Below are 14,784 nucleotides of genomic sequence, written 5' to 3'. Positions count from 1 at the left end.
ATCTATACTCAAGATGGCTGGATCTATTCCCTGAGAATCGACAGATCAGTTGCCACTGCAACAAGCTGCTCGGCTGCCTAGTCCCAAGCCCTCTGCAGTCTACACAAGTTCTATTCCTATTCTAGTATAATAGAAGAAAAGTCGATTATAGTAATTTAGAATTTCTATTCTACTAGAAGTGGCGAATAAAAAGAAAGTTCTATAGATAAGGAAATGAAACTTTCTTTTCTTACACGAAGCTATTCACAACATATCACACATTTTCCATTTATACTATTTTCTTATTCTTAGAAATTTTTTTATGTTCTTTTTTTTGAAGGATCTCGATTGAAGCATCTCGCGCCATTTTTAAGCATGAAAGATTCGTAGGTTTTTTACTTTTTTCTTTTACTATATTCTATTCGCGTATTATTTTTCTCCCCTACGTGGAGGGGGTGAAAAAGGCAGTTGATTAGACTACTATTTAAATCTACTAATAGATTCTATGTAGATTCAAGATAATATAATAGAAAGAATCTAAAGTGCGGTAGAAAGAACTACTCGCCAAAATGCCCGAAAGATGAATCCATTTGGATAAGAGAAAAATATTGCATGCAACTTATTTTATCTCACGTGGGTAATGCTCCTTTTTTTTAAAAAAAAGTCAAGGTTCACAAATTCTCCATTTATAACAACAACCAGGTAACCCAGGTGCACTTTGTTTACATGATTAGGAATTCAGGATATTGATTACACGTTAAGGAAGAAATGGGACATGCGATGCTGGAGGCCCTTAAACCAAACCACAGTCCAACATCTCGACAACAAGTTCAGATTAGAGAAAAATTATGCTACTGTCTAGAAAAAAAATTCCTAGTGTTCAAAAAGTAGAAACAGTGGCAGAAAGAATTACTCCCTCCATCCTAAAATGTAAGCAATTTTCTTTGTCTTAAATCAAAGTAGTCTAAATTTGATGAAATTTATATAAAAGAATATTAGCATCAAACACATCAAATAAATAAATTATAAAAATATATTTAATATTAGTTCTAATTATTCTCATTTGATAGTCAAAGTATGATCCCTCTTTTTTATAAATTTAGTCAAACTTAAAATAGTTTAACTTAAGACAAACCATGAGCTACCATGATAATGGGGTTCTTGGTTAGAGGAACTACCATGAGCTACTCCATCATGGAGTCATGCAGTGAAGTTTGGTGAGACAACTCATTCCTCATTACTAACCAAACCATGTACTTGTGGGGGATGAGGTAATGATGGATCAACGAATTCCATTACACAAACACAAATAAACATGCGGATGGTGGACCACTCCATACTTCACCAAACACCCCTAGGTTTATAGAAACATGGCATACCGAATTCTACCATGATAGATGACAGAATGTAGCAAAACAAATCAGGTGGCTTTTAATGCTCCTATTGACTCAAAAATCCAAATTTGCATGCAGCAATTTCACATTATGCTGATATGATGAGATATGAAAGGGCAAAGGCCAGGATGTCATATAACATATAATAAGAGCCAGGAACTAGAATTTACATTGCATTAATTTATTGGAGATCGATAAGCAGAACATTAGTAACATATCTCCAAATACTACTTTGCTCATTTGGCCTTCAATTGAAAAATTACAGAAACCAGATGAGCAGTGAAACAGCTAGGAAAAAAATAAGAATGACTAGAGAGCGGAAACGAGCTTTCTCCAACAAATAATTGCCATTCCTTGACAAAATCTAGGAATGAAACAAAAAAGATTACACTCTATTTACCCTATGCAACCTCCTTTGAAAAAATCAAGGAGACTAACAAAAGCCCCAACAGATTTGTGATGATGCGTCCGGCAAATATATCATACATCCCGAGCAACCAAATGCATCATGAAATGCCTTTGGGTGGTGCTCCTGATGGGAGCCTGCTAATCTCTGATAGCGAAGAGGAATGTGCTTCTTCATATCTTTGTATCTCCTATATGTGATTCAGGAAGGTTAGATACCAATCTTCTGTTTAGGCAATAAGCATCTTGACATTTAAAAAAATATTTAACCAAGTTACAGTCATATTGTTAAAGAAAGCTAACAGCACAAGTGCAAGTCTGTGGTCTGCTACCAAAGGACAAATTGACGTCTCTGGCAGTGATAAGTTGCTATCTCTGGGGATTTTCAGCCAGCAATATGTTTTCCAGATGAAAAGCACCTCATAGCCAGAACAGAACTCCCAACAGGAATAATCATAGGCTCAAGAGGAGTTTTAAAGTTACAAGGCAAATTTCGTTTCATTAAGTGAAGGCTTTTGCCAACAATCACTCTATTATAACAATATTTTTTGTCACGAAGTTGATATTAAAAAATACTTCAGTATACTTTTGTATCACATAAATAGAACATTAACAGAGAAACTCTTGGTTTGTCCTAACGAAACAAACTACACCGTAATTTCAAACTGTGGTGGTGTTATGCAAACTTATACTAGAGTGAAATGCACCATAGTTCCTTAAAACAATTCTCGCATCTTCATCTGGGTCCATGAACTCTCAAACATGATTATCTGGGTCCTTCAACTTTCTATGTATTTCATTACAAGTGTGAATCCAGGTCCATGATTGGACCCGAGTGAACTGAAGAATGAACCACTTTGAAAAGTTGAAGGACCTAGATAATCACTGAGCGTTTATGGACCCAGATGACACGGAATAGTTAGGGGTAGTTAGGGGCCTATGGTGTGTTCCGCTCCTTATTAATATTCATAGAGGTGCAAATCCAGGCAGACCTAAAGGTCAAACCAGAAATGAAACAACAGAATATAGACTACTAGATGCTTGACAGGTAGGAAACCTAAATACTAGTCCATGTGGAACAGGAGCACACAACCAGAAATTTCAACCACAACTGCAAAAATTTCAAAATATATGTGGAATTGGAGGGAGGGCACAACTGTTTCTTCTGTGAAACAATACCTACTTGATGTCTTGATCAAATATAGCATGATCAAATATGTGAGAAAAAGGAAAAGACCTGCGATAATGTTGCAGCTGAAGCAGATTTGCGGGATTGCAGTTGATCCTTCAAATGGTTTCGGTGCTGCTGCTGCATGTTCTCGAATTGAAGAAGAAGGGATGGGAAATTGATTGCACTATCTGTCACTTGGTTTCGATTGCCGTCTTCTGTCACTTGCAGAATCTGAGAGTACGGATTTGCTGAAGATGTGCGCTTAATATTTTCACTGAACGGCACAGTTTTCAGCCGAGTCCTCAAGATCTTGAAGGCCGCACTTTGCTGCATAAAATAGTTGATAAAGGTATGAAGCCCAAGTTCTTATACTTTAAGGGGTGCCAACTTCCCTTTAGTAAATGTTCAAGAGGGCACATGCGCATGTTGTGTAACCTCTCCAACAGAATCTGGTTACAGAAGTTAGACCTCATAGGAGGAACACTGAACTACAGTTCAATTCATTTTAACAAAAAGGATATATTCTAGAAACTAGAAAGATCACATCCCACATGCAAAGTGGAGAACCACAACAAGGTGGATGCAAGCAGAACATGAGGACCATGGAAATACAATTTTGTACATCAGTTTCAATGTCCGATTGCAGTGTCTCTCCTGTAGCGGACCCTCTTAACAATTAGTACCAAGCATCAAACAACCGTTATACTAGGAAACTAATCATTAGTTTGGGAAAATAGATATTCTTATTGGGAGGAAGAAGGATGGAATATCCAAGACTATTTCATTATTCCAACCAAAATAAAAATACAATTTCAAAAGGGGAAGTCCATTCAAGAGATACATATCTTAAAAATGAAAACTTGACCTGCCGGGGGAAAGACCGCCCCCACGGCATTGTATTAAGAAGAAGACCTTCTCACATAGGTCAAGAGAATCCCTGAATCCCAGCCCCACCTGTACATAGTGGCCTATCGCCTGTGAGAAAGGCCGGACCCCTAAGGGTTAATTTGGATGTCCAAAATCCCGCCGGTATCCCGGCATTTTCCCAGGGGCAGAAGCCCGCGTGGTAATTTACCACAGGCTAAATTCTCCCGTCGTTTGGAAGCCCGCAGCACGGGGGCGACTAACCCGACCCACCCAATTTCCCCGGGGCGAGCCCTCCCCACCTCTCGGGTCCGGTCGCCGCATCCCCGAGCGGCGTCGCGTGCGAGACGAGAAGCCACGCGCCGCCGCTCGCTCCACCTCCGTGTCCTCCTCCGCCTCCAGGCGGCGCCGCCCCTCCTCCTCGGCGTCCAGGCGCCGCCGGCCCTCCTCCGCCGCCGCTCCATCCTCGTCGTTGGCCCTCCCCGTCGTGCATCGTCCGCCTCCCCCAACTGCCGGCCGGTCCTCTGCCTCCCCGTCAAGATCCGGCACCACGCCGCCGTACTCCGTCGCCTCCGCCTCCCGTCCAAGATCCAAGAAGGTATTCCTCTCCTCCTCCTACCCTTGTGCTAGGGTTTGTTGTGGATTCCTCCTCCCCATCCCCAATGGCCCGATCTAGAGACCTCAAACCTGTTCTTGGCTCTTGCTTTCTTCTGTAGATGGCTACATCTAGCAGTGCTAGTGCTATATTGCGGATCTTGTGAAATGTGTTCCGGCCACGGGCCTCCGGCCACCCAAGGACTGAAACGTAAGCAATTAGGCCAAAATTACACAAGGACCGAATGCTCCAACTGTTCGCATGGTCTTTTTTATTATTCATAAGCTCAGAGCAAATGTTATTGTGGCAATAGGTAGAAAATAGTAAGGATTGTTCAGAACACTAGCATTCTGATAACCATAGGCTAAAGTGACTGAAAGTCTTAAAAAAAACTCTGTTCAGAGCTTCTTGAGATGTGCATTTGGATGAATGGCCTGGTGGGCACAAAATACAAAATAATTCAGATTTGTTTGAAATATCATAGCATGCAGAATATAAAATATATTCTCTCTTTTCGAACACATTTCACATGGACAGAGTGTTGTTTATATCCATTGACTCATTATTTGGTTAAAATTGCTCTTGAAAAGGTTTTCATTTATCCATCCAGATTTTGAACATCTCACCACAGTTATGAGAAGCATATATGCATGGTTTACATGGCTTATAATAGCCGACAGTTTGGATGGTGGTTGGTTCTCTTGACGTCTATTTCCATTATCACATGGCTCCTAAAATATTTTTCCACAATATTCTGCTGGTATACATTCCAAGTGTCATAGCTATAGCTGTCATGCATGATTCGATGATGCTATCACCTACTCTCATCTTTGTTTCATCTCCCTTTGACCAGGTATGGACTTGCCATCATGCCCATGCACATGTTTAGAATTCAGACTTCACATTGCTCTCGTGGTCCTTTGCCCTGCCGACAGTCTATAAACACTTCTACTGAATATCTGAACCTTGAGTCCGCGCTATGCAGCACGGATGGCCAGCTGCTCAGCATCTCTCGTCGCAATGTTTTTCGAATCAACGAGTGTGAAATTGTCACTGCAATATCTGTCCTATTGACCATAGTGTGAAATTGTTAAGTGGAAAGCAGTATGAAACAAAATGTTTTTACTTCACTGCTAGTCCTAGTTATGATCAGTAGTAATAGTAAATGTTAATTTGTTTTGTCCTGTTGTACCATGATCAAAATCTGAAGTTTAGTGATGTACATTGATGCAAAATTCAGGCGTCTGCAATTTAACTTTGCTTACTTATAATTTAAATTTTATCCTCCATTTGTTTGTATGTTACATAATACTAGTCACCTATATTGAAATTAGACTGAAAATATAATGGCATTTGATTAATCTTTTACTGAATCAGCTTGAATCAGCTAGCTTTTCCACCAGTCGAAATCTTGGTGAGGGGCCTTTTTCTTTTTTATTAGACCAAGGGTTTGAGCCCTGGTCGGCTGGTACCACAACTGGGTGATGGACTATGGATAAAAGCCCCCACCCCTCCCACTATAAGACCTGGGTTTTATGGTCGGGTTGGCTAGGTGGGGCGCGCTAACATGGTATCAAAGCCGAGGTCCCGGGTTCGAACCCACCCGGCCACGCATTTCCGCTGCGCGATTTCCCCTGCGCCTCTCGTGTGCTGAGACCTACTGCGGGCTACGCCGGGCACTAGAACCTGCTGCGGGCTACGCCGGGCTCGCACGCCGTATGGGGAATGATGGACTATGGATAAAATCCCCCACCCCTCCCACTATAAGACCTGGGTTTTATGGTCGGGTTGGCTAGGTGGGGCGCGCTAACACTGGGTATACAGCCACTGCACTGTTTATGCCTTTTTCAATTTGTGTTACAGATAGCATTATTCTACGTAGATTAAAGGATTTGAGGATTTAAGTTTCTTTAGAATTCCAAAGATTGCAGGTACAGGTAGCATTATTCTGGATAGATTAAAGGATTTTGTGTTACACATTTGTCCTTCTTGAATCTATTATGCAGCAGAGTTGCCTCTATGCTAGCAAATTTGCTTGTGATTGCTCTTAAGAACAGAATCAACTGATTAGTACTCCATATGGACAATGATGGGAATAGTGTGCATGCATGCTCATCAGTCATCACTCATGGTAGCTAATGCAAAATCTTTTTAGGCAGTGTCTGATCTTACAGCTTTGAGCCATGACATACACTCTGTCAAGACTAGCAAATTAACTGGTATGTCTTGCTCAAAAGTTTTCATGCTACCAGCTGATTCCAGCTCAAGATAGCATCTTAATTTTCTAAGATAGCATCTATATTTTTCTGATGCATTTCCTACATGCTTGTAGATAACAGTAGGAGCTCTGAACTTTGATAAGAGCTAGTTTATAATGTCTATTCTGCCATTTTTGTTCACTATTTTTTTTTTTTTTGAAAACAGAGCTCTGAACTCTGCAATCATGTTTGTCAGGACAGAATGGACCTTGCATCAAAAGGTTTGACAGCACAACAGCAGAAGGCAACAATCACTCTTGTATTATCTTGGAGAGAGCCCTGGTGTTTATCTCAGTTACATAATCTATAAATGTTCTGTGTATAGAATACGTTAGTTCTGTTTTGGATTAAGCTATTGGTGAGCCATTGATCGATTTGTTCTTCTCAAAGCCCGGAAATGATTTCACTTTGTTGTTCAATGTAAGCTTGCGATGAATGTGTGCTCTTCTTGGTCTGGCAACACTCTTTCTATTGCTGGGCAAACTGCATGTCTGTCTTGCATGGTAAACAAAAATAAAATATCGGATTGATTTTGGATTTTGTCTATAGTGCAGTGGTCGCTATTAACAAGGGCAAACTGCATGTCTGTCTTGCATGTACAGGTGCTTGCTTCTAGCAGCAGGCAAGCAGGCTGCATGAGGCCCGCAAAATTGGTTAGCGACCACCGGGGGTTTGCGGCTGCCAAATAGTGCCCGGGATGGCACTGATGGACTATGGATAAAAGCCCCCACCCCTCCCACTATAACACCTGGGTTTTATGGTCGGGTTGGCTAGGTGGGGCGCGCTAACATGGTACCAAAGCCGAGGTCCCGGGTTCGAACCCACCCGGCCACGCATTTTCGCTGCGCGATTTCCCCTGCGCCTCTCGTGTGCTGAGACCTGCTGCGGGCTACGCCGGGCACTAGAACCTGCTGTGGGCTACGCCGGGCTCGCACGCCGTAGGGGGAATGATGGACTATGGATAAAAGCCCCCACCCCTCCCACTATAACACCTGGGTTTTATGGTCGGGTTGGCTAGGTGGGGCGCGCTAACAGGCACCACCGGGGGAGAGCGCACCCCCAGGGTCTGATCGTGCAGGGGGCTCCCCCGTCGGGGAGCGATGCCCCAGGGATTAGCCCCCTGGCTTTTCCAAACTAGCCCTAACTATGCTTTGGACATGGGACAAGAGAGGGGATTTATTTCGTGCAAGCTGGGAGTTGAACTACCGAGCTGCTGGTTCCCCATCACAGGCTTCCACCAGCTGGGCTAAAGCCCACTTGCAAGAGATACATATCTTAATGCAAGACTACAACTATTTGGTGTTTCGCCTATGAACTGGAATAAAACTGTTCTAGAAAATGTGCTAGAAGCTCAATTATTACAGGGCTCGAGCATGCACCATGAACTTTTTGTCTAGCTCATGTTACCCAAACATTCATTAAACATTAAGCAAAGAAAGACTGTAGGAACCGCAGTGGAGGAGAGATATTGAACATACCTGAGGCAACAGCATCAGGAGACCATAAAGAGTTTTCAGAAGCCAGGTGTGTTTTCCAGGCTCTAGAAGCTGCATTTTTTATAAAGTATGTTATGGAGCTCCCATGCCAAAATGATTAGTAAGAAAGAACAGTGTAACAGCTAAATCTTTGTGCCAGACAAACAAAAAGAATTTGCACAGCATACATGTTATCACAGTTTCCATAACATGTTGCACCACATAAAACCATCATGTTTGCAGCATCCAGAATGTCAAAGCATTAAGGGATGGCAAATATTTTGAGAGAACCTTATACCAAAAGGGCAGCTGGCATATAGTAAATGTACAGATGAACATCAGGGTACAGAGATTGATTCATAACGATCATGTCATGGATCACGTAGAACTAGAAATCGAATTAAATCAGAATTCAATGGCACAAGAGAAACAGAAACATAACCTTGCAGGAAGGGATGATCATAAGAACAAGTTACCTGTAAACGCAAGTAAGCAAATACTGGAGTCTCCAAGAGACGGATCAATTTATCTAATTGAACCAAAAATTTAACGTTTATGTCTTCTTCTCCCAGAGACTGAATAACACAGCTTGCGTGACTGTATGCCTTCACACATTAGAAAGCACATCCAAAGATCAAATGGAGTCCTTGTAAGCAACACAACTTGCAAATCAATCATTACCTGAGCAAGCAAACACAAGCTAATCGTAGCCATCGGAGAGTGGCGCCATGAAGCATATAAAGATTGAAACAAGTCCTTGCCACAGGAATCCACCAATGACTTCTTAAGAAGAGAGCGGAGCTCACCAAGTTCAGTTGATGTGAGCAAAATCAAATTCAAAGCCTGCAGGTAGTTAAAAAATAATACACAAATCTCACAATCACATTTGGCAGTAGAAGAATGTTGTAAAAGTAGCACACACCTGAACCATGATGGATGCAAAATCAAGGTCAATTTCATTCTCAAGAATAGTGGAGAACTCCCGATATACTTTTTCAGCACCCAGAAGAACACAGAGTCGACGGACTATCAAAGCACCACGCCTGTAGAAGTACCTCAAATCATTATTATCTAGGATGCTCACCAAATATTGAATCACGCATCCTAAAACCAAGAGATATGATTGAAAAAGCAGAGTAAGCTTTAGTTACATACTTCTCGAGCAGAACATGATTGTTGTGGAAGGTGCGGATTAGGTAAGATACAAGATGATGGAAGTGGTGAGACTCTTCAGCTATACATGCATGAACTTCCAATACTAATAGGACGACCTGCACAAGTACAATGCTGTGATAAACAACCACCATGCTCAAAACTACATTGGCAGAATGTATTAATGGTGGTTAAACCCATATAAATATTCTACAGCAGAAAGTAGTCTGTCATGGCTCACTGCGTAGCTACCATAGACTCCTGCTAAAATAAAATACACCTGATCTGAGGTTTTCCTCAGAGAACATCAGATTTTCAGCCTTGAGCAACATAGTGGATCTATAATAGCTAACAGCACAACAATTGGAATAATATTCAAATCAGTGATTACAAATTTGGCTGGTGATATGTTCAGATAACTGGCAGCATCACCCTCATCCTCTCAATTCACGAGGAGCAATTGAGTAGATACAAGTTACTCCGAGCCTGCCCTCCAGGAGCAGGGTGGAGATGAAAATGCCCTCCAGGCAAACCTTGGGGCTTTGTTTATTTCTTTCTTTCTTTCTTGCCTCAACTCTAGTATTCATGGCTGCCTTCATAGTCATAGCCCATAGACCCCTACTAAAGAAAGTAACAAATCACCTAACAAATCTTATCTAACCAAACCGAATCACCATATCTTAACTAACTTAGCACTCATCTTTAAGAAGCTAACTTATCATCTAAGCAAATTAGCAAACTAATATATTGGTGGTGCTGGGGTGGGTGCTACAGTGCCAGACCACACCACAGCAACCTGTGCCCTCCAAATGGATCCAACCCTGGCTCGAATTATCAAATATCAAATACTACCTCCTGTTAGGTTTCATGCACCAACCAGATGAACCCAAAAGCTTAAGCTATTGGGAAGAGGTGGGCAATCCACTAATACTTCGCAACACTCCCACTCACATGTAGCCGGAACAAGGCGCAAATGTGGAAATAAAGAAGGGAGCGGAGGACTTAAGAGATGCCTCTACCAAGACTCGAACTCGAGACCTCTGGCTTTGATACCATGTTAGGTTTCATGGCAACACCTCCATCCAAGAATATAGCTATTTTTAGGATTTCTCCAAATCAAACCTTTTAAACTTTGACTGTAAATGGTAAAAAAAACCATAGAGATTGACAACATAAAAATGATATTAGTTTATTCATAATGAAACCAACTATCTTAATAGGTAACCTTTTCTATTTAAAAGTAATTATTTTTGGAGATATTATTGGTCAAAGATGAAAATGTTTGACTTTGACCCAAGTCTAAAAGTTGCTATATTTTGAGATGGAGGTAGTAGTAGTACTTAACTATAAATCACCACATATACATATAACAATATAAGATCGGCCAACCAACAGCCCACAACATGTAGTTTCAAATATTCAAAACAAACATGGCAGTTTGGAAGGCTTAACAAAAAACTCACCGCATCTGAAGGATCAGAAAGTGCATTTAGAAGTGGATCAAAAATATCGTTCAGGTACGCCAAGAACTGTTCCAGAAAATATGTAAATAAATAATAGGACTCTTGATTATTTTCTTAATCAAAATGAATTGCAACTCTTATATGTCCAATTCAAAGTTGACAAATTAAAACCAGGACAATGTCAAAGCTTGAAAAACATGCAGGTCGTAACTTATTGATGTTTATTGGAAATGCAGTCCAAAAAAGCATCGTAGTCTTTCAGTACCTCGGCACGGTATCGAACCAGTAGAGTGGAGAACCAATGTAATGCTTCAATTCGAGTGGCCTCATGTTCACTGTTCAATTCTCTGAAAAGAAGGGGAGAAAATGTAAATGCCATATCACAAACGCCATGTCAATATAATTCTCAAATTACTTGCACAGGTAGGGTATAAACAATTCAAATTACCACAAAGAAGGTGCCTGACAGCTAAACTTAATTTCATATCCAAGGGATTGAGTAGAGAACCTTTTTCCAATAGAAAGAATTGCTCCGATATCAAATCCCTCAGCTGGATCAGCTTTGATAGCACGAAGCTCCTCATTTGTTTCGCGTGCAACCTTGCAAACAGAGAAGTCAATAAATAGAAAAAAAAATTAAGTTTAGCACTGAACAGGCACACCACACAGTTTACATCTGCAGCAATTATATGAATGAATCAAAAGCATAACACAGGAAAGTACCACTCGGATTTTCTCCTCCTCATCAGATATGCATGGTAAGATGGCGCCCAATATATCGGCGTAGTAAGGAACAAGTTGTTCCCCACCAAGCTTAACAAACTCGTTGATCTGCACTTTAAAGGATAAACCATCAGACAACCATTTTTGCAAGTATCCAAATAGCCTCTATGCAGTCTAAGATAACAGAAAAAAAAAACATAAAAGACAAATTTACCCATGTGATAGACGTCAACCGAGTGAATTCATCAGTAGAGCCTGCCCTCCGAACGAGTATTTCAGCCATACGACCATAATCTACATTCTTTTCATTTAAGGTAAAATAATTAGCATTGAATGAAAGCATAAAACATGAAAGAACCTAACACAAAGACAAAAGGATAATTGGAGGAATATGAATCGACAAAATGTCTTTTATGTCTATGATGTTAAAAGATTTGACACGGGTATACAGAGCAAGTTTCAGGAGAGCAGCCTTACTGGTGAGTTCTTTATCTCCTGCAGAAACTCAGAAAGTGCTGCATCAGCTTGCTGCCTTATCTCATGACTGGAATCACTCAGCATATTGAATAAACCTGCAGGGATAGTGATAGAAAGTTGCTGAACAGTCAATAGAAGTAATGCACTTGGAGAAAAGGGAGGGATTACCATCGAGAAAATCAGGAAGGAAACCAAGCATGTCAATATCAGGAACACTGTCCAACACTGTTATCCAACCCACCAAAAATTGTCTCACATAAGGGTTCAACACATTCATGCGCTCTCTCAAGAGCGGTATGAATTCTTCAATGCTAAAGAGCAAAAGCAAGATAAGGGTAAATCAGAAATCAACACTAGCATTAAGATAAGCATATAACAAATATTGAAAAGGCAAATCATAAGCGGCATACCTGAACTGATCACTCTCAGTTACAATATCCTGGTTGATAAATAATTATCTTATCAGGGGCAATTAAGAAGAGAACAAGGGACAGGTTTTAGGATATGTGCATAAAGTCCAGACGACTATACCTTGACAAGCCTGTCAAGAAGATGAGCTGCACTCTGCACATTAGCATCGGAATCTGCAGAAAGCTTGCATAACGCATCGAAAATCTTGTTGAAGTAGATGATGAAATCCCCTCTTACAACCTACAGATAGAAATTCATTTAGTGTAAAGAAACATACCATTCATGTTTTAGCAATGAACTAAATCCTTACCTTTGCTATGTTGTATAGTGCTTCACAAGCATAGTAGCGCACTCTGCTATCTTGGTCCAAGAAAGAACTAAGCACAGGAGGCACAATTTGCTGGAAGCACAACACAACAATCTTACTGTACAATCAAATTGACAAAACAGAATATTTGCACAACCAGTTTAATGTAGACATTAAAATGATTCGTGTTAATGGTGCTTCTCTGCTGGGTGGACATGTAAGCGTCACAATAACAGTTTATGGTACATGTAACAGCAACTGTGAAATAAATGATTTGAACATGACCACACAATGTCATCTAACAATTTTGTCTCCGTGCCCAAAATCTAACCACATGACGAGAAAATTATGTACAACCTTGCAATATTTCACATCAATATCTCCTCGTGATCCATCATAACAATTTCAATAGATGGCAGTAACATGCCTCCATAAAATCCTACGAGTTCACGGTATGAAGAACACCATACAGAACTAATATTTCCAATCCTCAAATGCAATTTTTTTAAGAGAATGCAAGAAAGGAAGTAGCTGAAAGTGGAAAGACATCACAGAAGTTAACTAGTTTCATGGTGAATCAGCAAGCATAATTTCCTTAAGCACTAATAGAATGGACCATATACAATTCATACCTAAGCCTCAGCTCAATAGATGTAAAAGGAAAGCTAAAATACTTGAGAGTTAAGACCAGTAGAAATGAAGTCATTGACTTCCTGTTTCATCTACTAATTAGACTCCAGCGTTTAGTATCCTTGACTAATAGACACTATTCAACACGTTTTACACCAATAGAGCAATGCATGATCCAATGGTGGTGCTTGATAAGACAAGTCGATGCTACCATTGACAATTCAGCCCCATAGTTACCAATTTCCCATTTAAGGATTACGCAAGAGCTCATAAAAATCAGGCATGCAGGTTTAAAGCCAAACAGTCATCCGATTTCGGATTTCCTTTACCCGTACAGATTCCACCAGACATAGGATGACATTGCATGAACTTGAATATGAATAGACCAAATAGGATTTAAGAGTTAAACGTTAGCGGTAGCAAACCTCGAGATGCTGAGCTGCCTCACTGGTGAGTCCGACGGTAACTGCTGCGAGGCCAATCAACCCACCCTGCTAACATCAAAGCACCACAGAACTCAACAAATCTGACCCTGTCAACACCAGAAGCATGAACCACAACGGTCTAAGCAAACCTTCCGATGGTTCGCTTGTGGCGAGTAGGTGAAATCGCTGATGAGCAGCGAGATGACCGCTGAAATCTTCTCATGCTCCCCAGCCGTCGCGAGCTGCTTCACGATCCCCTCAATCTGTACAAGACCAGACGGCAACAAAAATTACACCTCAAATCCCCGGTGATTGCTCGAAAACCATGGCCCCGCGAGGAATCGAAACCCCTCACCTCAAGCGCGGCGTTCTTCCGCTTCTCGTAGAGCTTGTCGGAGAGGTTCCGCAGCACGGCGCCCGGGATGATGGAGAGCGCGTCCGCGGCCATCCCCGGAGAATCACCCCGGAAGATCCCCCTCCCCCGCCGCTGCTACAGCCTCCCGATCGCCGGCGATCGCCGCATCGGCCGCACCCCCACCCCCACGGACCACGCAGCCGCGAGCCAACCCTAACCAGACGGGCCAAGCCCCAAGGCGATGAGAACAGGGAGCCTGAGAGGCGAAACCCTACAGCCCTGAACCCAACCCGAGCTTGCTCGCAGCAACAGCACCAGCCTAGGAATGGATTTGGAGGCGGAGGCGACGGTGGTGTGATCTGGAGGCGAGGGGGGAGGGGGGAGGGGATCCGGCGCCGCTGCTATTTTCCTCCTTCCCAGGGGTAACGTTTACCGTTGCGGCGGCCATTAACGGCGCCCGTTCCCCGTGGGTGCGGGTCCAGGGCGGAGGCCAGCCTGGCAAGTGGGGCCGAGCTCGTGACCTGGACTGCGGTGTACGAGGCTCGGTCCAGGCGTGTCCCGGGTGGTGGACTAGCTGTCTTCCTGCTGCAATTGGATATCGCAGCGCTGATGCATGAGCTAGGTCCGGGTGGTCCATATGGCGGATGCCGGATAAATGGGAGGACAGGAGAGCATGCTGCGTGGACCAGGTCTATGTGAT

At 42.1% G+C, this 14,784-nt stretch overlaps 1 protein-coding gene across 2 annotated transcripts; it reads right to left on the bottom strand.

Moving 5' to 3' along the window:
• Nucleotides 1-1,480: 1,480 nt before the first annotated feature.
• Nucleotides 1,481-14,502, bottom strand: LOC120688576 (protein VAC14 homolog). Of its 2 annotated transcripts, none has more exons than XM_039970938.1 (20): nucleotides 14,085-14,502; nucleotides 13,879-13,992; nucleotides 13,730-13,798; nucleotides 12,678-12,767; nucleotides 12,488-12,607; nucleotides 12,367-12,395; nucleotides 12,125-12,267; nucleotides 11,957-12,051; nucleotides 11,694-11,780; nucleotides 11,480-11,587; nucleotides 11,265-11,356; nucleotides 11,022-11,103; nucleotides 10,757-10,822; nucleotides 9,297-9,412; nucleotides 9,064-9,184; nucleotides 8,823-8,984; nucleotides 8,618-8,746; nucleotides 8,145-8,213; nucleotides 3,016-3,276; nucleotides 1,481-1,969 (listed from the first exon to the last, which is right to left on the bottom strand). In XM_039970938.1, exons 1-20 carry the CDS (start codon nucleotides 14,175-14,177, stop codon nucleotides 1,880-1,882), a joined length of 2,136 nt encoding a protein of 711 aa, XP_039826872.1. In that variant the 5' UTR covers nucleotides 14,178-14,502; the 3' UTR covers nucleotides 1,481-1,879. The 2 variants fall into 2 exon arrangements, with proteins under 2 accessions (XP_039826872.1, XP_039826873.1); XM_039970939.1 differs by having other exon boundaries at nucleotides 13,730-13,795.
• Nucleotides 14,503-14,784: the final 282 nt, after the last annotated feature.

Source organism: Panicum virgatum, chromosome 9N (genome assembly GCF_016808335.1).
Source record: "Panicum virgatum strain AP13 chromosome 9N, P.virgatum_v5, whole genome shotgun sequence".
Classification (NCBI taxonomy): domain Eukaryota; kingdom Viridiplantae; phylum Streptophyta; class Magnoliopsida; order Poales; family Poaceae; genus Panicum; species Panicum virgatum.
The sequence above is the reverse complement of the archived record's forward strand: the minus strand, read 5'-3'. Positions and strand labels throughout refer to the sequence as shown.